The sequence below is a fragment of the Acartia tonsa genome, chromosome 4 (assembly GCF_053477335.1).
Source record: "Acartia tonsa isolate MP-2025a chromosome 4, ASM5347733v1, whole genome shotgun sequence".
Taxonomy (NCBI): domain Eukaryota; kingdom Metazoa; phylum Arthropoda; class Copepoda; order Calanoida; family Acartiidae; genus Acartia; species Acartia tonsa.
The window spans coordinates 47040118-47064428 of record NC_137263.1 but is presented as its reverse complement, the minus strand read 5'-3'; the positions used below and the strand labels follow the sequence as shown (position 1 = coordinate 47064428).

At 33.3% G+C, this 24311-nt stretch overlaps 1 protein-coding gene and 1 long non-coding RNA gene across 2 annotated transcripts; both read left to right on the top strand.

Annotated features, from left to right (window-relative positions):
- The first annotated feature begins 1322 nt into the window (after nucleotides 1-1322).
- Nucleotides 1323-24311, top strand: LOC145318351 (SET domain-containing protein SmydA-8-like). Its single transcript, XM_080159648.1, has 15 exons — nucleotides 1323-1466; nucleotides 1902-1939; nucleotides 2598-2647; nucleotides 2955-3105; nucleotides 3708-3791; nucleotides 6656-6738; nucleotides 9923-10031; nucleotides 10415-10506; nucleotides 12194-12234; nucleotides 14150-14217; nucleotides 15054-15154; nucleotides 15795-15891; nucleotides 18830-18920; nucleotides 20467-20627; nucleotides 23458-24311. Exons 1-15 carry the CDS (start codon nucleotides 1332-1334, stop codon nucleotides 23774-23776), a joined length of 1620 nt encoding a protein of 539 aa, XP_080015774.1. The 5' UTR covers nucleotides 1323-1331; the 3' UTR covers nucleotides 23777-24311.
- Nucleotides 11130-12007, top strand: LOC145318350 (uncharacterized). Its single transcript, XR_013879315.1, has 2 exons — nucleotides 11130-11439; nucleotides 11885-12007. It is a non-coding gene; the product is annotated as an uncharacterized LOC145318350 (long non-coding RNA).

Sequence of the window (24311 nt, the reverse complement as noted above, 5' to 3'; positions counted from 1 at the left end):
ATGGGTTTATAGTCTAATCATACATCTTATATATTTATATTTTGAATGTTTCTCTCCCATTTTTCAAGTAAAATTGAAAGGCTTTTAAAAATCGCCACAGCGAATGTTGTCCACCATAAAGACGTTTGGAGTAAATCCTCAAAAAGAAATGATAGACTGTCCTTTTAAACCATAAATCATATCGGAGGAGAAACGGAGAAATTCAAAAAATTTCGGTGAGAAAGAGAAAGAAAGAGAAGATGAAAATTTAATAAAAAGGGAAAGGGGGGGGGGCAGTGCTAAAAAGAGGAGTACGGATTTTAAACAAGTATCTTACAAAAAGTGAAAAATTCAGATATATTTGAATTTAAAGATTTTGAGAAAAGAATATATTTTGTTGAATTTGTTTATAAGTAAAATTTCTTTCATCCCTCAGTAAATCTCAGATTCACTCAGGAAGGGAGGGAACATTGGACTGTAAATTTTACTGATCCACAAAGTTTTTGAACACTTTCTCTCGATCATTCGTTAATTGACCTAAGCAATTTTATTAGTACTTTATTGGGTTACACAATCTAACAATGTCCAATCTTTTCTATCCTTTTTTATTGCTTTAGTATTTTTTTCGTGGGTGATTTCTTTACGGAGGTTGGATGGAGATACCCTCTCCAATACCCCGCCGGGAAATGTAAAAACCTTGACTGTAAAAGAGAACCATATCAGTCTATCGGTTAGCGATCTATTAAGACAGACAGACTGACATCCTGTTCAAAGGATAATGTTATTTTTTTTCTAAAAGTAAATCGCATCACCATCTCTTAAATTTAAACAATTGATTTAGAAAGCTAAAAAGACATAGGAAAGCTTCTTATGCTTCTACAAATAAACATTAGCCTATGTATAATCAGCTGTTTTGCATTGAATGTAAACAATAGAAAGGTAGCAGACTTGCATAGCGGTCAAAATAGATTGAATAGTTAGAATTATTCTTGTTACTCTATAATATAACTTTGTTTGTCTGATAAGATCTCGCTAACCACCGAGGAGAAGCTTCATTTAGGTTACGGTATGGTTTTATACTTTCTCCTACTCTCCTTCCCAATTCGAGTACAGGGCTCTGAGAGGCAAGTACAGCATCAAAAGTTAGAGATGAATTGGTAATTAAAAAAACTTAATCTAAGACAAATATAAATAGAATCGACACTTTTAACAAGTAGGTATAGCTGCTTTGCTTGCATATAAGCAGGGCAACTTTAAAAAGAAAACTTTCAAATTAATGCGTAAAAGCATGGCAATTGAAAAAAAACTTTCAAAAATTTTTTATTGAACTAAATTTTAGAAACCCTTTTGAAATGAGTGGATCTTGTTTTCTTTGTGGAGATGCTTGCAGTGAAACCTGCAACGAGTGCAACCAAATATATTTTTGTTCACAGTATCACCTATCCAAACACAGGTTTAACCAAACCTGTCTACCTTTTAAAATCCAGGTATAACCATTTATACTCTTACATTTTATTTTTAAATCAGGGCTAAACGGAGGGATAGTACAATAGTAGAAGTATGTTAATTGCCCTTCCTACAAAGTTCATGTATAAAATCTACCTTTGAAGCTAATAAATTTTAGGGACAAGACAAGTTCAACCCCCCTTCCCTTCCCCAATTTTAGTTTTGTAAAGAAAAAGTAAAAGTTTGGCGGGGGGGGGGGGGAGGTAGAATTTACTTTTCTAGGTGCAATGTCTCAAAAAATTACAAACCTTCATGATCTTTTATAGAAGCTACACCATTAGGGAGAACCATCAACGGTTTCAACGGTTAGCGAGATCCCTCGGTACAGACAGACACACAGATAGACATCCTGTATCTTCACATGCATATTGAATTTATCATTTTTTCTTATTTTTATAAATTTTGTTTTATTTTAGAAATGTGCTAACAAGGGAAGATATGTGGTAGCTACCAGGTTATTACTTTCACTTTTACCTTTAAAACGTAAGGGCAGGATTCTTCTTCGATTTTTAAATGATAATCTAGAAAATCCAGAGCATCATCCGCGTGTAATGGGATGCTATACTCTAACACCCAAGGATATTAGGTTAGGTAACATCCAACAGACAACCAAACCTTTGATTGGATGACCGTTGTCTGAGAAGTCCTAATAAGCAAGTAATTTCATAAAGTTTTCATATTCTCACAATTTTTGTAATCAAGTTCGTATTGTCAGTAATAACATTTTGAGGGGCTGTTTCTCTTGCCTTCTGTTAAAGATAGATGTCTGAAGATTTCCATGACTTCAAGTGTTACCCCTCCAGGGATCTAAAGGGATAAGACAATGGCCGATAAATTGATGTACATTCCCAATGATAATACACAAAATTACCCCTTTTGTAGATTAAAATTGGTTGTTGAACCGTTTGAACGCTCAACTTCATGAAGCAACCAATTAAAATTCACTAAAGTCTCCAAAGTTGTCAAGTCAACGAATAAGAAATCCTTATTATAAAACTTTGGGGACTAGTGTAATAAACTACCAATTGTCCCCTCTCTCTTCGTAATCCTTCACTCTGATGCTGTACTGTATCATTACTGCACTTTTTACATCATTATTTTTATATTTGTAGGGATGTAGAGCCATTAGAATTATTGATAAGTGATGAATCCGCTGGAATAGGTAGAAATTAATTCTTAACATGCATAGTATGTTCAGTGAATTTTTGCGCTGTAATTTTTAATAATATGATATATTAATTATCTACAATCTGCCGTATTTCTGGAATATACAATTGTTTGATTACTGTACTACATACATATTTCGATGCATCTAAAAAATGACGTCATACAATACAAATGACCAATGATAGGCCAGTATACATTATAATTGACCAATGGTAAAATATATACTGTCCTGCCATTGGTTATTTGTATTGTATGACGTTATTTTTTGGAAAGGCATTATAAGGTGTTTCAAATGTTGCCAGGTCCGAAGCAAAAGACGAAGCCTGTGTGTTTGGGTTGCCTGGTGTCTGTGACTGGTACCTACTGCTGTCCATCCTGTAACTATCCCATGTGCTCAGAAACTTGTACAAATATGGATTACCACACAGAAAATGAGTGTTCGGTTTTTCCAAGGTTCGATATTTTAATTCTTGTAGGTGAAACAATGGAGGTAGGAAACATTGGGCTGTTTATTACACTAGTAATATTCCTAAGCTTAACAACCTTTTGTACTTTAATTGAATGTTGATTGGTTGGTTCAATTAGTTGAGTGTCCATACGTTTCAACAACTAATCGAACTTACAAAAAGGGTAATTTTGTTTGTTATCATTGGGAATGTAAATCAATTTATCGTCCATCATTGTCTTATCCCTTTAGATCCCTGCAGTTTTTGGTTTTGTTATACATTGCGGTTTAAAACCCGTTATATAATACTTTGACGGATAATGACCCTTAGAAATCGTTGCTTCAGTATTTTGTTGTAAATACATAAAGTTATTAAATCATTTTATTACAGGGAATGAGGAGGAAGAGAAAAAAAAATTGTTTAAATCGGGAATAATAAAAGAAAGTATTCCAAACAAATATAGAACATAAAAGGGGTTGGGTTGGATTCTAAGTATTCCAAATTTCTTAATAATCGATGAAATTACAAGAATGAAGGCGTTTTTGAGTATATCCCTTTTTTACAGCGACCTTTAAAAATATGAATTTATACCCATATAATGTGTTACAGGTTTCCATCTATTGGGGATTACAGCATTGAGCAGCCACAGTATGAATGTATAGTCCCACTCAGACTAATCCTTAATAAAAACAGGTTAGCAGCAGCCACAGTATGAAAGTATAGTCCCACTCAGACTAATCCTTAATAAAAACAGGTTAGCAGTAGCCACAGTATGAATGTATAGTCCCACTCAGACTAATCCTTAATAAAAACAGGTTAGCAGCAGCCACAGTATGAAAGTATAGTCCCACTCAGACTAATCCTTAATAAAAACAGGTTAGCAAAAGCCACAGTATGAATGTATAGTCCCACTCAGACTAATCCTTAATAAAAACAGGTTAGCAGTAGCCACAGTATGAATGTATAGTCCCACTAAGACTAATCCTTAATAAAAACAGGTTAGCAGCAGCCACAGTATGAATGTATAGTCCCACTCAGACTAATCCCTAATAAAAACAGGTTAGCTGCAGCTGCAGTATGAATGTATAGTCCCACTCAGACTAATCCTTAATAAAAACAGGTTAGCAGCAGCCACAGTATGAAAGTATAGTCCCACTCAGACTAATCCTTAATAAAAACAGGTTAGCAGTAGCCACAGTATGAATGTATAGTCCCACTCAGACTAATCCTTAATAAAAACAGGTTAGCAGCAGCCACAGTATGAATGTATAGTCCCACTCAGACTAATCCTTAATAAAAACAGGTTAGCAGTAGCCACAGTATGAATGTATAGTCCCACTAAGACTAATCCTTAATAAAAACAGGTTAGCAGCAGCCACAGTATGAATGTATAGTCCCACTCAGACTAATCCCTAATAAAAACAGGTTAGCTGCAGCTGCAGTATGAATGTATAGTCCCACTCAGACTAATTCTTAATAAAAACAGGTTAGCAGCAGCCATAGTATGAATGTATAGTACCACTCAGACTAATCCTTAATAAAAAACAGGTTAGCAGCAGCCACAATATGAGTGTAAAGTCCCACTCAGACTAATCCTTAATAAAAACAGGTTAGGAGCAGCCACAGTATGAATGTTTAGTACCACTCAGACTAATCCTTAATAAAAACAGGTTAGCAGCAGCCACTGTATGAATGTATAGTCCCACTCAGACTAATCCTGAATAAAATCAGGTTAGCAGTAGCCACAGTATGAATGTATAGTCCCACTCAGACTAATTCTTAATAAAAACAGGTTAGGAGCAGCCACAGTATGAATGTATAGTCCCACTCAGACTAATCCTTAATAAAAACAGGTTAGCAGTAGCCACAGTATGAATGTATAGTCCCACTCAGACTAATCCTGAATAAAATCAGGTTAGCAGTAGCCACAGTATGAATGTATAGTCCCACTCAGACTAATCCTTAATAAAAACAGGTTAGCAAAAGCCACAGTATGAATGTATAGTCCCACTCAGACTAATCCTTAATAAAAACAGGTTAGCAGTAGCCACAGTATGAATGTATAGTCCCACTCAGACTAATCCTTAATAAAAACAGGTTAGCAGCAGCCACTGTATGAATGTATAGTCCCACTCAGACTAATCCTGAATAAAATCAGGTTAGCAGTAGCCACAGTATGAATGTATAGTCCCACTCAGACTAATTCTTAATAAAAACAGGTTAGGAGCAGCCACAGTATGAATGTATAGTCCCACTCAGACTAATCCTTAATAAAAACAGGTTAGCAGTAGCCACAGTATGAATGTATAGTCCCACTCAGACTAATCCTGAATAAAATCAGGTTAGCAGTAGCCACAGTATGAATGTATAGTCCCACTCAGACTAATCCTTAATAAAAACAGGTTAGCAAAAGCCACAGTATGAATGTATAGTCCCACTCAGACTAATCCTTAATAAAAACAGGTTAGCAGTAGCCACAGTATGAATGTATAGTCCCACTCAGACTAATCCTGAATAAAATCAGGTTAGCAGTAGCCACAGTATGAATGTATAGTCCCACTCAGACTAATCCTCAATAAAAACAGGTTAGCAGTAGCCACAGTATGAATGTATAGTCCCACTCAGACTAATCCTTAATAAAAACAGGTTAGCAGTAGCCACAGTATGAATGTTTAGTACCACTCAGACTAATCCTTATTAAAAATAGGTTAGCAGCAGCTGCAGTATGAATGTATAGTCCCACTCAGACTAATCCTTAATAAAATCATGTTAGCCTCAGCCACAGCCGCAACTTTAATTAAATTCAGCAGCATCTATTCCCAGCTGTGCAGCTCAAAAGGATTTTTAAAAATATTTACAAAATAAAGTATTTCTACTATGGATCAAAGCCCAGACAAACGAAGTCAGATGACGAAGCACATTTAATTAACTGTATTTTTTACTTAGATGTTTTATAAAAACAGCTGTACAAAAGACAATTTTTCACATTTTGCCTCCCCTGGTAATATAGAATATACTAGGGGCTCTTATTCGGAGGGATATGGAGGGCAGAAGAATAGCCTAAGACTTATTTATAACAATAAGATAGCTTAAAAACCATCTAAGGACCTCTAAGAAGCTTCACTTTACAGGAGAATCATATCGGTTCAGTAGTTATTCAAATCTTAAGATACAGACAAAAAACCTTACTACTTTATAATAAACAAGCGCCTTCGCCCCTAGCATCTAAAGGCTTTGCCCCAAGAGTAGATCAAAAAAAAAAATTTTGCGAAATTCGTAAAAGGACCAAGGAAATCTTCTGCATAAAAAAAGGACCAAGGAAATCTTCTGCAAAAAAAAAATAGGGGGGAAATTTTCATTTTTGGGGGGGTTGGGGGTGTCCCACCCCCCAAGAAAATAGCTTAAAACCACTACAGGACAGATAGTTATATACCCTGAAGAGTAGAATCCACTCGGTCCAGTGGTTACCGAGATCTTAAGCTTCAGACGGACGGACGGACAGACAGACAGACAGACATCAAGCTACTTTGTATTATAGATAATATTATTGATTGTAGGGACCCAGATCTTTGGAGGATAATTAGACTGCACAAGAATCACCAGGAAGACAGGGAACAGGTCAATCCTCAGCTTCTTTACGGTAATAGTTATTTATCATATCGTATCATAGACAGCTTTCCGTGGATATTAAATAGAAAAAGCATAAGATTAAAGCCATTTTGTTAGGCCCTAGAGGCCGAAGGCCCGGGCTAACAAAATTTAATTTAATGATTTTTATTTTGATATTCATGGAAAATTGTCTGTAATAACGGATATCAATATGTACAATAATAAGATTAAAACCGAACACACGGGTTTAAAAAAACTTGTTTTTAGTCATTATGATTGTTTATTTTCATATTTGTAGAAAACTGGATATAATACGATGCTACACATAATTGTTCAGTATTGCTGAGAGAGAACCAGTTCTAATTCACTGGATATTAATAAGTTTTGAAGCGATACTGGAAATAAATTCTAATGTTATTGGCCTAATTGTTTTTAAATCAGACAAAAATACGGCTAGGATATGCAAATAAGATAATTGAATATACTAAAATCCAAAAGAATAAAAATCGGACAAAAAAATACAAATATAGCTACATATTTGAGAGAAAAAAAGGCTACTTTACACTTCATCTATAGACACAAAAATCTTTTATGAAGGGAACTTATTCAAAAGATCAATTACGCCATCTATAACAAGTATCTTGCATATTAGCAATTTTAGAATAAAATTACACCACAAGCCACCTAATAATTTTTCTAGCAAGCTGCAATAATCCAACGTGCTTCTAGACTTTTAATGTGCGTTTCCTTAATTTTTCACTGTAAACCACTTAAACAAAATATATAGCAAAATTGAGGTTCTCATATGTAGTATGTACCATTATGTATCATTAATTACCTAAATTTGTCAGGAGAAAAAAGCCTCCCTGAATTTAGAACAAACAAGCTCTGAAAAATGAACTTCTTAAAATATTTATTAGCATTTTTTAGTACTTATTCTTAGGGGGTTCTTGCGGGGGGAAAGGAATTTGGAGTTCATACGTTCTTCAACATATTTTGTTGAAGCGCAGCTGCTTTATGTAAACGTCTTATATGACGAACCCCAAACTGTACCACTTTGAGAAAGACGATTCCAGTGACGTCATATACGTTTAGGGAAGGGAGGAAGAAAATCTCTTCCCTTTTCTCTCCTCTCTTTTGAAGAGATTTTCTTCCCCCCTTTCCTTTTTTCTTTCCCGAAACGTATATGACGTCACTGGAATCGTCTTTCTCAAAGTAGGACAGTTTGGGGTTCGTCAATTATATGTATCAAGTAATTCTGTTTACATACAAAGATAAAAAGAGAAAGAAAGGAGGAGAGAGAGAGAGAGAGAGAGAGAGAGAGAGAGAGAGAGAGAGAGAGAGAGAGAGAGAGAGAGAGAGAGAGAGAGAGAGAGAGAGAAAGAGAGAGAGAGAGAGAGAATGAGGGATAGAGAAAGATAAAGAGAGAAGGAGAGAGAGAGAGAGAGAGAGAGAGAGAGAGAGAGAGAGAGAGAGAGAGAGAGAGAGAATGAGGGATAGAGAAAGATAAAGAGGGAGAGAATGAGGGATAGAGAAAGATAAAGAGAGAGAGAGAAAGAGAGAGAGAGAGAGAGAGAGAGAGAGAGAGTGAGAGATAATGAGGGATAGAGAAAGATAAAGAGAGAGAGAGCAAGAGAATGAGGGATAGAGAAAGATAAAGAGAGAGAGAGAGAGAGAGAGAGAGAGAGAGAGAGAGTGAGAGTGAGAGAGAGAGTAAGAGAGAATGAGGGATAGAGAAAGATAAAGAGAGACAGCTAAAATCAGAACTAAATAATGTTTTTTTCATCAATTTTACAAAATATACCATTTTAAATTATTTTAAGTTGACTTCTGTTGCCTTTTTTCGTATAAAAAAAGTATTACTTACATATTAATAAGTTTTAAGAATATATTATTTAGATTTTTATTCCTTTTTTTGTATTTGCGACTATGTGAAAACACTGCAATTGTGGTATATAAACAAAGTGTTTATACACTTTAACTATAATGTCGTTTAATTCATTTTTCACCGCATAATTCAATTAAAATTAATTATTTTTTTTAAACATATTACTTTCCTATGTCAGGGGCTTCAACACTGCGTGGCCCTAACCTAAAATAGGCATAAGAAAAATATTATTTCAAATTATTTTATGGTCCTTTTGTAATATGAGGGAAACGTCGCTACATATATTATACATTTTCAAACATTAATCTTTTTTTGTACACACTTCTCTTTATATTAAAGTGTTTTATTTGTAGCTATTTTTAATTTAAACAAAATTTGCTTTGTTGAGGTTACAGAGAAAAAAAATTTGTTAATCAATTTACTAAATCTAATTGTATAGAATAGTTTTTTGATATGTAAGTTTAGTTTTTTTTGGTTGAAATTGGTGGATTTTGTGTAAAACAATTCTGTTTCATAAATCATCTTCACCATACCACCATAAACTTTAACAAGTCTGTATATGTGTGAGTGTGTGTGTGTGTATGTGTTTGTTTGTGTGTAAGTGTGTGTGTGGTGTGAACGTGTGTGAGTGTTTGTGTGTGTGTGGTGTGTACGTGTGTGTGTTGGTGTGTGTCTGTGTAGGTTTTTATTGTAGTCTGTGTATGAGTGGGTTTCTGTGTTTTTTTTTGGCGTCTGCAATTCTAGTCCAGTACATAAAAACAGGGATCTAAAGGGATGAGACAATGGCCGATAAATTGATGTATGTCTTAAATGATTGTAGATTACAATTAGTGGTTGAAACGTTTAGGCACTCAACTTAATGAATTAACCAATCAAAGTTCATCAAAAGTCCCCAAAATTGTAATGTAAACGAATAAGAACACGTTATTATAAACTTTGGGGACTAGTGTAAATAACAGCCCAATGTTCCCACCCTCCCTGACATAAAATATACAACAATTATTTCCTTTTCCACAAATGTTTAATTTTCTGTACAAAACAATTAATATGAAGTGTTAGTTTTTGAACATATTAGTAAAGCTATTCAAAAATTTTGAATGTCGGCCAGTTTTGAAAGTTGTGAAGCGGTCAACTTCGACCGCTTGAAACTAGACGAACTAACAAACATTTTAGAATTCAGATTATAAACATTTGGGGGAAAAATCAACGTATTTTAGGTTAGGTTAGGCTTTTACCCCGTATATAGCTTAGAGCCCGAAAGTGGCCATAATATCTTTTAAATAAAAAAATAATTGTTTATCTAAATCAATTTAAAACCTTATTACAGAGGAGAGTTTACGAATTACTGGGCTGTGTTTAAAATTCTGTGGCATGGCTGACCTTGGCTTTACAGAGGACGACCTTACATTTGCAGCTGCCGTACTATCCACTCATAGGTAAAAGATGAACTTACATCCACACGTAGTTCCTCTTCCTAAATATGAGCCTGGTACAAGGTCCAGCCAAGTGCTTTTATACTGATGAATAAAAACTCGATTTCTTTTTCAGCATTTGACGATCGACAAATAAAGACACCTTGAACTCAACAAAATGTTTGATTGAAGTTCGACTAAAACAATGGACATTTTTTACTTTTCTTCAACTTAAAGTGATAAAACATCATTTTTTCGTTAATAAGCATTAATAGTGAAACGTATAATCTGAAAGAAAAAACTTTAGTTCATTGCTGGAAGGTACTCCTAATCACTTGCTTTCGTTCGTCCTCTTTAAATTTATCTTATTTTAAGAAAAAAAACAATTATATACTGTTGTTATTTAGTGTGACTATTGGAAACCATGGACGCGGATTTTTCCCAGTGTTTGCCTTCATGTCCCATTCGTGTACTTACAATGCAAGACACGTCGTCAAAGGTAAAAATGAGTGTTTCTCTCTAATAAATAAATCTAACCTGCAACAGTGTAAAGTTCGTTGGTCTACAGTTATTTTTCTATATTTGATTACAATGATAGTCATTTTATTCTGTATCCCTACGTACCTTGTATGTGTAGGTTTAGATTATTAGATATTTATATTTCTCATAAATATATTTTCAAACGGCTTTGCTTGTAAGTTACATAGTTGCCCTTGTTTTAGTAGCTCAGTTACGTTTTATAACTACAACAGGGTATCTGTATTTGAAGGGGCAGAAAATGGCATAAAACAATTAAAAACCCTAAATCTAAAAATCAAATAGCCTAAAAACACCCCCTTTGACCTAGGGGAGGCCCTCCTAAAATGGTAAAATCTATTGATTTAGTAGTTGTTGTTTTATAATTAGCGAGAAATACCTGGCTTTCGACGATTTCCAATCTATTTTTATGAATACTCTATGTAATTTTGAAATTTTAATTAAGGAAAGAAAAAACTTTATATGTTAAATAATAGGTATTTTTACGCATTTTATCAAAAAATTAATTTTCCGACTTTTTGTACTCTAAAACCGGTTTCCGGTTTTCCCTTGTTTACGTTTTATTCAACGCGCGGTTCAAATACCACATTTCGTTTCGTTCTCTACACGAGTAAACAGTGTGGTCACAACACAGTGAATTTAGTTTATAGTAATATTATATTTAAATTGTTTTTGTTTGTCTTTAGATTAATTTTACTTAATTTCTCCTAGTTTTTGCTTATTAAATACTAATTTAAGTTTTCTTTGATAAAGAGGGGGGGTTAAATTAATCAATTTGTATTTTATAAAGGTTAAACCAATTCAGAAAAAGGATGTTTGAGCCACTAAATGTTGATCAGCTAAGCTATGGAGGCCTTCCTGAACATGATTACAGCCCAGAGGGACCAATTTTTGGGTAAGGAAGATAGTAAATTGTTAGCTTAGTTAGGTATTAGTGTAGGCCTTTTTGTCATCTAATACACATTTACAGTCATTTAGTCTTATAAACTCCTTATTTAAAGTGAATTTTGATAAGAGAAAAAGGATTAATTAAAAAAAATATTGATCAAAGCAGTTTGTGCATCTAGCAATAATATATTTTGCTGTTTTGAAGTAACACCTTGATTATTTTAGTGTAGTGAAGTAATTCCCTGATTCTTAATTTTATGGTTGAGTGGTAGATCCTTAATATCTGATTTAGTTGCTTGATCTAATTTTTATTTAAATTATTTGTATTTATTAGCATTACTTCTGCCTTTAGCGGATTTATTGTTAATAGTTCTTTTAATTTGTCTAAAAACTGACCAAGTACACTGCTTGATTCACCTACTTTACCTTATTTTTATACATACATATTTCAGGAAAACAGCTGTTATACCAACTGGTTCTTCTATAAAGCTGAATATTTTTTTGTTATTTCTTTATTAATTTGCTTACTATATTTTGTAATCTACTAATTTTTGGAATATATTTTTTAAAAGTTATGAATTGTTTATTAATTAAATATTAGTAAATTGATTTGACCTCTTTGTTTAAAGCTACTCTATTTTACTTTGTTCTAATTCTCCTTTTGGCTTTTTTACAAAACAGTTGTCGAGTTCTTAAGCTACAGACAAAAAATACTAACTCATAAAATAATTAATTTATCAATAAAAAATATTTAATTTAAGGAAATACAATTGAAGTTTATGCTCAAAAGAAAATTTTAAAGGTAATAATTTATTTTGACTTGAAATTACAACTATACTTTTGTAATCCTAAGATTAGATAAGGTAAAATCTTCTGAAAAGTCGTAAAAAAGGTTGATTAAGTCATAATAAGCAAAATATTTGGTCAAACTTTAAAACATTGAGATAGAATGAAGACAAATAAAATCCTTAAAGATCCGAAACATTAAAAGTTGCATCCCTGTAACATTACAGAATGACAGACAGACAGAAGACATGCACAAACACTGAAATAAAAGTAACAGGAAGGCTGTCTGTCTCTTTGTGTTCTGAAGGATCTTGCTAACTGCTGAACCGATATAGGTCTCCTTTACAATGCGGGGTACTGGTTGGATTTATATCTGTTTTAGGCGAGGAACCTCTAGGGGCACAGCAGCTTATAATATATAAATGATCCATTCATATTGTGTAGTGCATCAAAAATATGAATATAGTCTCCTTTCATGTATATGACAAAATATATACAGGTATGAATGAAAGAGTGGTTATGATATGGTGAATAAATTTAGTCAAGTTTTCATATAGAATATTTGCCAATACGGAAACTTATGATGCATAGTTACCTACTATACATGTATATTCATGCGGCTGCGCCACTAGCATCTAGGGACGTTGCAGTAGTAGGAATAGCCTAAAACCATCCCAGGACCTGTTTGAAGCTTTCCTAACAAGAGAATTCTGTAAGTTCTGTAGATATTGAAATGATAAGCTACAGACAAAAAAAAACCTTACTAGTCATAGGATACTAGTGGCGGGGCCCCTAGCAATCATGGCTCTGTTCTTCTATAATAGCTTATAGAAGAACAGAGCCATGAATTCGAATTTTTCAATGGGGATTTACTTGTCTACTTATTCATTTTGGCAGCTGATTTTTTTGTGAACATTCTGTTATTAAAATATCTAGTTTACAGCCATGGATCATATAGTGGATCATGGAAAGAAAACGAAGTAGTGGGTTTCGTCGTAGTTTTACAATAGCTTTTGACAGGTTATTTTAGGTTAGGTTAGGTAAATGTTAGTGATTACCCCGCAGGGTTAGGTCCCCCACATGAACTAGAGATAGGAGAAAAGCTACTGTGAAAAAACGACGAAATCCACTACTTCGTTTTCTTTCCATGATCCAGAATAGTCATAGGAAATTCTATATTTGTGTGTAAAATTTTTAAAATTTGGCCACCCTGTTTTAATATGTATAAAGTTGACAACCCTGTCTGAAACTATATATCGCAGCTTCTAACTCCCCGATTTATTTGAACTCTGTGTGTAAAAGTTTTGTAAGAAAGTTTGTGTGGATATTTGGTGATGAATCTAGATTTTATAGCCGACATAAAAGATGATTATGTTACCGTATGATGACCTCATCTTTACACATTTATGTGTCATCCATCCATCCATCCATCCATATTGCAAAAGAATTATAAATTAGATAACCAGTAAACTGAAATAACTAAATAAGATTAAAGTCTTTAGGAGGGGGGGGGGGGGGGGATAAAAAATATCTTAGAACAGAAAAATATTTTTCTTGTATTTAAACAGATTGAAAAGGTTTAATAATTTTTGCATAAAATTCTGAGAGGTGTCTGGTTCAAGTCTTGACCATGCCAGGTTACACTGGAGACACTAAAAATGGCAAATAAGGCTACTATGTCCGGTACGTGACACTAATAGTTATTGTAGGGGAGAATACCTTGGTCATAAATTGGTGCAACTCATTACCATGCACAGTCAAGACTTCCAAGGTTGTGCAATCAAAGGATAGGTTGTCTTTTGAGTGTTACTGAACCTAATAGACTATAACAACACGTTCAGTTCAAATGAACGATGAACCAAGGTCCTTATTCACCTTGCAGGCACTAGAAGCTAGGGACGAAGGCACTGTTATACTAAGTTTTGATATAGGGAGAAGAGATTACAATAACCTACACAAGTCTGCTTTCTTGCACAGCTCAAAGACAAGAAAAATTAAGGTAGGAAAATTGATAAATTTGTCCTTAATGTAATCTTAAATACTAAATCAGCTGGTTGTATGCTTATACGTCTGTATCTCCATTAATATCACGCAAACGGCTGGACTGATCGTTACACCAAGAGGGTTTTAAATTATTGGAGTTAATTACCCCCAGAGATATGGCACCTAAAAAATATACCTACCCATAAAAAATCTTTTCTTTCATTTTTCTTGATCAAAAAAATAATTTGGTGGATCGCATCCATTCTTTTTGACCTTGGATCCAAGAGGCTAGGGGCGTTAACGGAAAATTTGTCCTCAAAGTGTAAAAAAATATAATTTTTCTGTCTACCTGTAGTAAAACTTAAATGACTGGACTAAAATAATAGAGCTTTTATACTATACCTATATATGATGGATTTACTCAATAATTTTATAGCAGGTGAAAACAACCATTTTGGAGATTTTTAAAGACAAAAAGGCAATTGCACACTTGAAATCCTCATAGCAAAGTAAAAGAATGAGTTTCTGTTTGTCTGTCTGTTTTTACCAAGGGGTCTCGCTAACAGCTGAACCGATATGGTTCTCCTTTACAGGGAAGTTTCTCATAAGCCCTAAACTACCTTCCCCTTTTCTCTACAAAAAAAAATTGTTTTTTTTTTTAACTAAAGAAATCTCCCCCCAAAAATTTGTTTATTTTTTCTTTCAAAATCTAAAATAAAAATTGGATTATCGAATTCAACTCCCCCCCTCTTCAAGTGCCCTAGAGGCGCTAGTGATAGATCAGGCATTTCATTATATCATAGTCGGACAATAAATATAATTTAAAACTCTCTTATTTGTCAATATTTTTAGAAATCTCTGGTTCTTTACCTGTTCCTGTGCCAGATGTACAGATCCGACAGAACTAAATACCTACATCAGTTCTGTTCTCTGCCCGTCCTGTCCAAAGTCAGGTAACTCTACTTTTGGAATCTAATTATAAAAAAATGACGTTATACAATACAAATGACTAATAAGAGGCCAATACACAGACTAAATTGCCAATGGCAGGCCAGTATTCTTTTTAATTGACCAATGGTAGGCCAGTATGACATCATTTTTATAGACGTTATATAAAGCTTCCTTCTTGTGTTATAAACTCAATAAGATAGTTATACACTACTCTGTAAACATAACACATAACACCTTATGTATTGTATGCCCTGATTTTCTGCAATTAGAATTTTGATGCACACGGAGATTGGAGGTGAGAATTCTTTAGCCAATCAAAGATTGGTAAGCTTTTCGCACAGCTGGGTGAATTCTATGGTACATTATAATTCTCATTGAAGTTATTCAATCAGTGGCTTGCACAGGGTTTTGCCCGGTTGTTGCGCGAAGAACACCTAAAATATTTGACACCTACTTGAGGGGTGTGAGCTTTAGGGGAAAATTACAAAGACAACAACAGAAGTGATAGTTTATTTCAAGAGGGTTGAAAACCCGCTCTTGATTTTGCCAAAAGGTTAGTCTCTTAGAGAAAATAGGTCCCCGCTTGGTGGAGTTAGTGGGTGGAAGCCCGTCTGGGTTATATTCTAATCAACTATATTTTAGGCGTTCTGGTGTTGAGTGAAAATAATACTTGGACTTGTACACAGTGTCAACTTAATATTCAAAATACTATGGTCTCTAATCTATTAGAAAGTACAAGGTAAATTTTATTGCAGCTTTATTCTTTTACTTAAAATATCACCGGAATAGTTTTTAAAAATGCGCAAAATTAAATTGTTATGTTAGCCAGTTGCAAGTTTCTTTTTGTTAGAGTAAAGTAAATGATAATCTGGTGTAAGATCCAACTAATAATAAATGCACACTGTCCATATGTCCATTATCTGCTATTAAAATTATAAAGCAAAAAAGTGTTAAAGGGAACCAATCAGAAATATCTATTTATCGCATCGTATATAAACAGCTTTCCTTTAATATTAAAATGAAAACATTTAAAGATTAAAACCGTTTTGTTAACCACTTGCGACCGATTTTATGATTTTCATTCTAATATTCTTGGAAAATTGTCAACAAAACGATGCTAATTAGGATTTTTCAGTATGGCCGAGAACAAATTCTAATCCAGCGGATATTAATCGGTTTCAAAGCCATACTGGAATAAATACTGAACTTACGAAATATATTTTTGGTAGTTTTGGGATCAAGGGAGTCAATAGGGTAAGGGCTAAACATTTTATTATTCGTTTCTTGTATTACTTAAAGTTCATGATTTTAGTAGAATTTCAATCTCCGATTATATAAAAATATTTGTTTATTATAAAAAATATTTTCAATTGTGTAACAATTTCTGTTTTGTTTTGTATAAGTAAAACAAAGTGTACAACGGCTGTTCTTAAACAGTTACGGCTATGAAACCAACATCCATTCAACATGTAAATTGAATGAATATCATTAAGAATATTATAAAAATTGTATAATATTAGTAGTAATAGCAAAGATATATTACACCTTACTTTGTCTGTCCGTTTGCAAGTCTTTTAGTCCGTTACAACGTGTGTATTTCAAGCAAGTTTCTGGAAAGTTTTTGAATATACAGTACTTCCAAGGGTTCACATAAATGCCTTCAAGCGAGCGGCAGCATATGTTAGTGGTTTGGGTGGCTGCTGCTGAGGGTGTGTATATTATTATTATTTAATGGCTGCACCTAGTGGTGGCTGAGGCTGATTAAGACTCAGAAGGGATGTGGCTGAGGGTGGCTTTGGATAGGAATTGTTGATTCCTCCTACAAGCCACCAAGCTGTCTCGAATCCGCTTGGTTAGTTGCGACTGCAAAGCTCTTTAGAGTGTCTATGTAAAATGGAGATGATTTTCAAAAGTTTCACCTCAGTATTCTGAATGACGTCATTTTAAAATAACCAACTAATATGACATCATTCTGGATACCTTGGCCAAAAGTTCTTTAACTTTTCCCCATCTCTTATAAACACCATAAAGAGCTTCTTTTTCAGACAGAGTACTTAGTTTCATATTCCCAGCTGTTTTAACTAAAATGTGGATGGCAAAGTTTAGTTTTATGTTCTTAACTGTTTGAACTGAAATGTCGTTGGCAAAGTTTAGTTTTATGCTTCCAACTGTTTCAACTGAAATGTCGACGTCAAAGTTTAGTTTCATGTTCCCAACTGTTTCAACTGAAATGTGGATGGCAAAGTTTAGTTTCATGTTCCCAACTGTTTAAACTGAAATATGGATGGCAAATTGTTTCAACTGAAATGTGGATGGCAAATTGTTTCAACTGAAATGTGGATGGCAAATTTTAGTTTCATGTTCCCAACTGTTTAAACTGAAATAAGAATGGAAAAGTTTAGTTTCATGTTCCCAACTGTTTCAACTGAAATGTGGAAGGCAAATTTTAGTTTCATGTCACCAACTGTTTTAACTGAAATGTGGATGGCAAAGTTTAGTTTCATGTTCCCAACTGTTTCAACTGAAATGTGGATGGCAAAGTTTAGTTTCATGTTCCCAACTGTTTCAACTGAAATGTGGATGGCAAAGTTTAGTGAAATTAGACACAGAACTGAGTTTGTTCCTACACTAATTAAAACTTGAATAAATTAAAAGTTACAATTCTACTTGTATCAAGTAGAGGAAAGAATGGAATAAATGTTTTTAAATTAGAATATGATGTTCTTAACAGCTTCGATTCCCTCACACTCTGTATGGATGTATGGATGTAAAAAATGTCTGTTCTAACCGCAGATATAGCTATTTGTATTTATGTATGTTAAGGCAGCCTCCACATAGTTTTAATTTAAGGGTAACATCAGTTGCTTTTTAAAGAAATAGCGGCTGTGTCCCTAGCATCTACAAGCTCCTATTCAAAGGGGGAATAGCGTAAAGGCTTAAAATCAAAACCAATATTTAAATCTAAAAACACAATAACTTTAAACTAAATTAAATAAAAACATACCATCACGCAACCTAGAATTCAACTTTAATTCTAATTTAGCCGAAAAAGTTATTTAAGTTTTAAAATGTTGATGAAAAGGAAATGAAAAAGATTTTAATCCAGAAAATTTATGTTGACAATATTATAGCACTGAATATGTATATACAATATTCATTTTCATTAACTTTTACATTTTTCATAATCAAATCATATTTTATATGAATTTGTAGTTTAGAAATATTTGATTAAATTATGTGAATTCAAAATATACTAAAAAAGTTAGAATTTTAACGAAGGGACACTTGGTTTTTTAAAACTTTACTTGCAAAACTACTCTATAACAGTTAGTGCAGTTCTGTCAGTATGTCGGTGATGCTTGGGTTGTCATATTTTTGATACTTTAACAGATGTACAAATATGCGAAATGATTATCCTATTATATGTAAGGTTTTTAGTCTGAAACTTAAGAATTAATAATTACTGAACTGATTGGGTTCTCTATTTTAGGTAAGCTTCAAATAAGTCCTGTGGAGGTTTTAGGCTTTTTAGCTATTTTTCTAGCCCCTTCCTGTCCCTTTGAATTCAGAGCACGTAGATGCTAGGGGCGCATCTGCTAGTTTGTAAATTACTGCGATATTCATTAATATAATGATCCTTGTTTACAGTTTTATCAATAATGTAATTTTAATTGAAGGTGTAAGATGGGAAGTGTGAATGATAGCATAGAAAACCTAGAACAGTTTATAACAGACACAAAACAAATCCTCCACCCAAATAATTATCAGGTATAATCAGGGATATAAAGGGATAAGACAATAGCCGATAAATTGATGTACATCCTCAATGTTAATACACAAATTTACTCCTTTTGTAGATTATAATTAGTGGTTGAAAAGTTTGGACACTCAACTTTATAAACCAACCAATCAAAATCCCCAACAAATAAGAAAACGTTATTATAAAACTTTGTGGACTAGTGTAATAAACAGCTCACTGCCCCCCCCCCCCCCCATACAGCATCTTGTATATAAAATCTAAAGATTGATAAAGATTATGATTAGGATACCGTAGTGTTAGGACTCCACATAGGCAAAAATTTCTGTGCTCGCTATGCACTTTGATTGAAAACACAAAATTGTTTATTAAAATATTAAATGCTTGTCTAAAAAAAACTATACATACCTTCCAAAAAATACCTTTCTATAAATAGAAATGATTATAAAAATATAATATCAATGATATATAATATCCCAGAGACAATGGGACAATAGGCTGTTTATTTCACTAGTCCTTAAAGTTTTACAATAAAGTTTTTAGTTTTCTTATTCGTTGGCTTAACAAATTTGGGGACTTTGGGTACTGAATTTTGATTGGTTGTTTTATTAAGTTAGGTGTTTAAACGTTTCAACCTCTAATTCTAATTTATAGAAGGGGTAATTATGTGCGTCATTATTGGGAACGTACATCAATTTATCAGCCATTGTAATATCCCTTTATATCCCTGCCAATATCTACAGTAAGCATTGTCAATAATCACTCTTTTCTATTTTCTCTCTCATATCATTTTATTTTATTGGTGCTGGTATTGACATCTGAAAAGGGTATAATATACATTATTATTATAAAAGAAATAAATACTATTTCTGGAAAGTTCTGTCTTAGACTTTTAGTTTTTTTTGTTGTAAGCTGCTTGATTGCTTATGTATAATGTATTATTAGATATATGATTTAACATCCTATTAAATAAAGGGCTCTTTTGTCTGTAGCGAATGATCTCGCTAACCGCTGAACCGATATGGTTCTTTGTTACAGTTAGGCTACTTTTACTTACATGGAAGGATTTTTACTAATTTGGGGTATCTTAATCCCGACCTTGCCTCCTTACACTTTAATTGACTCTAGAGGCTTTTAATGGTATAGCCGCTAGTGCTTTGTGTTTTGATAAATTTAGAGTTTATTTAATGGTGTTAATTCAAAAGCTTCAAATTTTTTTGAGTCCGTTTGTTTGAGTTTTAGATAAAACAATGAAATAACTAAAAACACTTTAAAAATGCTTCAAAGTCGTATGTCTAACGTTTTACTGTCAAAAAGTATTCGTCAATATTACGTCAAATAAGACTACTTTTTAAAATCCATATAGTCGACACAATCCAATGAATTTGTACATCAACAACATAACAACAGTTTGACAGGTTACTTATAAAAGTAAAAGCAAGGGAAATGTTTTGGCATTAAACAGTCATACAATAAAATGTGCAGAATCACTGTATTATATTCCACTAGCAATGATCATACAATTATTATGGTTTTATTTCAAATTTTTATGTTTAGGTTTTGATAGTAGAAAGAATTCTGAGCCAGATGTACTGCAGTAATGTGTTTCAACAGCTGTTGCAGTGTAACGACGACATTAACTTTATTATGAAGGAACCGGTTATGTATAAGAAGAAAGATGCTATTAGAAAGTTAGAACTTTGTGATCACCTAATAAGGTAAGAATAAAAATGAAATTCTGCTTTTCTCTAGCTGCCAATTGTGGTTATACTGTGGATTGTCCACATACCTAACAATCCGCGTCATAGCTGAAGACTTTAAAAAAGGTTCATGCACGACATATATGTTTAAAGTAGGTGGAATATATTGGCTCAAAACAGGCGCAGTTATGAATTCTAGACATCGTTTGTGTAAGGTCATCTGAAGGACGTTTGGCCACATTGTCATGCACTTTATGAGCAAGATTTGGTTCAAACCTAAACTAAAGTAAGACCTCGAGGTGTATCCTGTCCTCTAGAGGTTATCTAGGTTTTTGCAACTTACTGTTTAGTTGAATTGCTTGCGGCTTGTTTTTGATCTATTGCTTTCAGTTTTTTGTAGGCTGCAATTGATGAAAATTATGGAGTGGTTGCCTATTGAGCGGTTGAATAAAGATACCATACCATGCTCTTATTTTTCCCCATATCTGTACTCAAAGTCTTAAAAAAAAGAAATATCATAAATGTTTAGAGTCCCTTTAATCTAGATAAAAAGTATGTTTATGTACATATATACACTATACACAGCACATTTTCAGATTTTATCATCATTATCCCCCCCCCCCCCCCCTAGTTTTTCCAGTGTGACTATCTCTTTCCCTCACATATACTTTTACATTTAAATTCCCTGTTGGGATGAAACCAAAGTTTTTAACCAAAGTATACATTTCCTTTTTTGCAAAACAAACTTTAGAAATTGCAAAATCAGGAAAAATTTTACTTTTTAGGCGATTTTTTTTTATTTCTCTTAATGGTCTTTTTTTTCTTTTTGCCGCCAGAGCTGGAGTAGTTGCTCTTTTTCAGCTGCAGATTATAAAAAAATGCTACTTGAGTTGCCTCATTTAAATAAAAACAGACTCTACAGCAAAAACAGCAACAAAAGAGTGCAGCTGCAAAACTTAATTTTTCGATCTGTTTTTTTGTTCTTTGAATCAGGATAATAATATTTCAACAAAGTACAATGTTAGAAACGAAGCATCTCTATAATCAAGTACTAAAAATGTAAGTATGTCTTTAAACAGTATCCTGTATTTAAGAAGTTTTGCAACAAATTTACTTACAATTTTGTTTAAACTTATGTTGTCATCCTTTTTTTGTAGAATTTTGGACTGATGTGGTTATTACATTATGGAAAATAATGGGTGATATACAGGGATCTTAAGGGATAAGACATGAGCTTTAAATTATTCGTGAAAAAAATTTGACATTGTAGGTTTGTACATGGAAACCTATCACGAGTTATAAGAGTTCGCAATGGTTTGCGCCAACGAATTAAAGATCGTGTTTTATAAACCCTATCAGAAAATGTTTCAATGTAAATTTCTCCAACATTATCAAATTGTATTAACGACGATAAATGACCTTTTCTACAAAGTTGTCATAGCTGACATAATATCGACACATCTACAGGATATTGGCAATTTAACTACATAGTACATACACTATTTTTTACAGGAAAACTTTGAGGACAAACCCCAAACTGTCCAGTTTTGAGCAAGACGATTTCAGTTACGTCATATACGTTTCGGGAAAGAAAAAGGGAAGGGGGGAAGAAAATCTCTTCAAAAGAGATGGGAGAAAAGGGAAGAGATTTTCTTCCCCCCCTTCCCTTTTTATATGACGTCACAGGAATCGTCTTGCTCAAAACTGGACAGTTTGGGGTTTGTCACTTTAAGGACAGTTTATTAAAATAATAAAGAGCCCAATGACCCCTCTATCCCTGGTGATAAAGGGAATAAACTGACTGATTTAATGTCTGGATTATGTCCAATAGAAAACTGTGCCTCGTCATAAATATGGATTATTATATCTCAAGGGAAACTAATGGCCTTCTCTTTTTACATTATAACGTCTAATGGCCTTTACTAAATATTTGAAATGTTTTTTGTTATAACTTTGAAGTCGATGATGTTGTTTTGTGCTCTTTTATCATAGTGGCTAAAGATTCATACCATAGCTTAAGTCCAAGAACGTCTTTTTCAGTATGGCTTCGAAACCGATTAATATCCTGTGTATTACAACCGGTTCTCAGCCATACTGAAAAATCATGTATAGCATCGAATAACAGACAATTTTCCACAAATATTCAAATAAAAATCATAAAATTAATACCAGTTTTGTTAGATCAGGCCTTCGGCGCCTCGGGACTAACAAAACTGGTTTAAATCTTATAATTATTCATTCTGATATCTGCGGAAAAGCTGTCTATAATACGATGTGATAAATACCTATTACTTCTTACCTTCCTTTTGCTCCAGCATAGCAGTCAATGAGCGGTGGACAGTAAATTGTATATATTTTTGAATTTGTAACATCTCAACCTGCTGGTTTTGTTGTTTTATCACCTTCTAAAAAGATGGTCAAATAATAAAGCTAATCATGGCCTCTGGGGGGCTTGGTGTCGCTTCGCGTTCTAGACCTCTCCACGCACCTTGAAACATACTCCGCACGCATCAATTGCGGTGTAAAGCGACCACTCGCCTGATAAACAACCAACCATTTGTTTGCATGACCCTTGTCTGGAAGTCCTAACTGCGCATGTTAATTAGTTGCGCCTGTTTATGGGCCAAGGAATTATCCCTACTCTTGCTATTGATGTCACAACAGGAACACGACACCTCCCCGAAATCAACCTGACACGTTACCATTTATGCTAATGCCAGTTACAGTTTAATTATAAAAAAACGTCATGCTTGTTCGAAGCCCACTTGGCATTAATTTAATTTTTAATTCTTTGGAACCTACATATGTTGCCCGTGTTTTTAAATTTCATGATTAATTTTTATTTCAGAATAATCTCCGTCCTCGACCCTGGGTATTCACAATTCTATGGACTCACCCTTTATGATAAAGCTGCCGCACTATGGGTACTTCACTGCTACAAACAACTGACAGAAAACATTACTCCTAATGATAAGCAAGTTGCCAACAATAATAATAATAATGATGAACATACCTTGACAGCCCTGTCACATGATTATATACAAGAGATGTTGTCAACCTTGGAGACCTGCATCAAATGTCTGCGCATCGAACCGGAAAATTCGCATTCGGGTAAAGTTTGTGAGAGGGCCAGCCAGGTCATTCAGAAAATTGTTAATAAAACTTGAATAGTTATAATCTTATTTTCAACACAGAAAAAAATGTCCAGAATTTAACCGCCAATCCAACTTATCTAATTTTGTCCAATAATAAAAATATAATTTTTTATTCTTATAAATGATTTTTTAATATTTTTTTATAAAAAAATTTTAAATTACTTTTTTTGATAATTTTGAATTATGATAAAATACATTATATATAATTAACAAAGTGGTTTTTTTCTAATAATCAATTGTTTTACTACCACGTCCAATCTTAGTTCTATTCAATTTATTCTTTGAAATCTTATTTTTGCCTTATAAATGAATAAAAAAGATTTGCTTATAACAGGCCTTTTTTATGTTTAAATTTTTTTTCAAGAATTTTTTTCAGAAATCAAACATGATTTTCAAGCAACTCTGAAACAGTCAATTTTTATTGAATCTAACATTTCTTGAATCTAACATTTAGAATGAAGTATGAGTTAAACTCAAGCTAAACTTTGTTTGCAATATATTTTTAATACTTTTTAAAATTTGTTATTTAGAAGAATTTTTTAACACT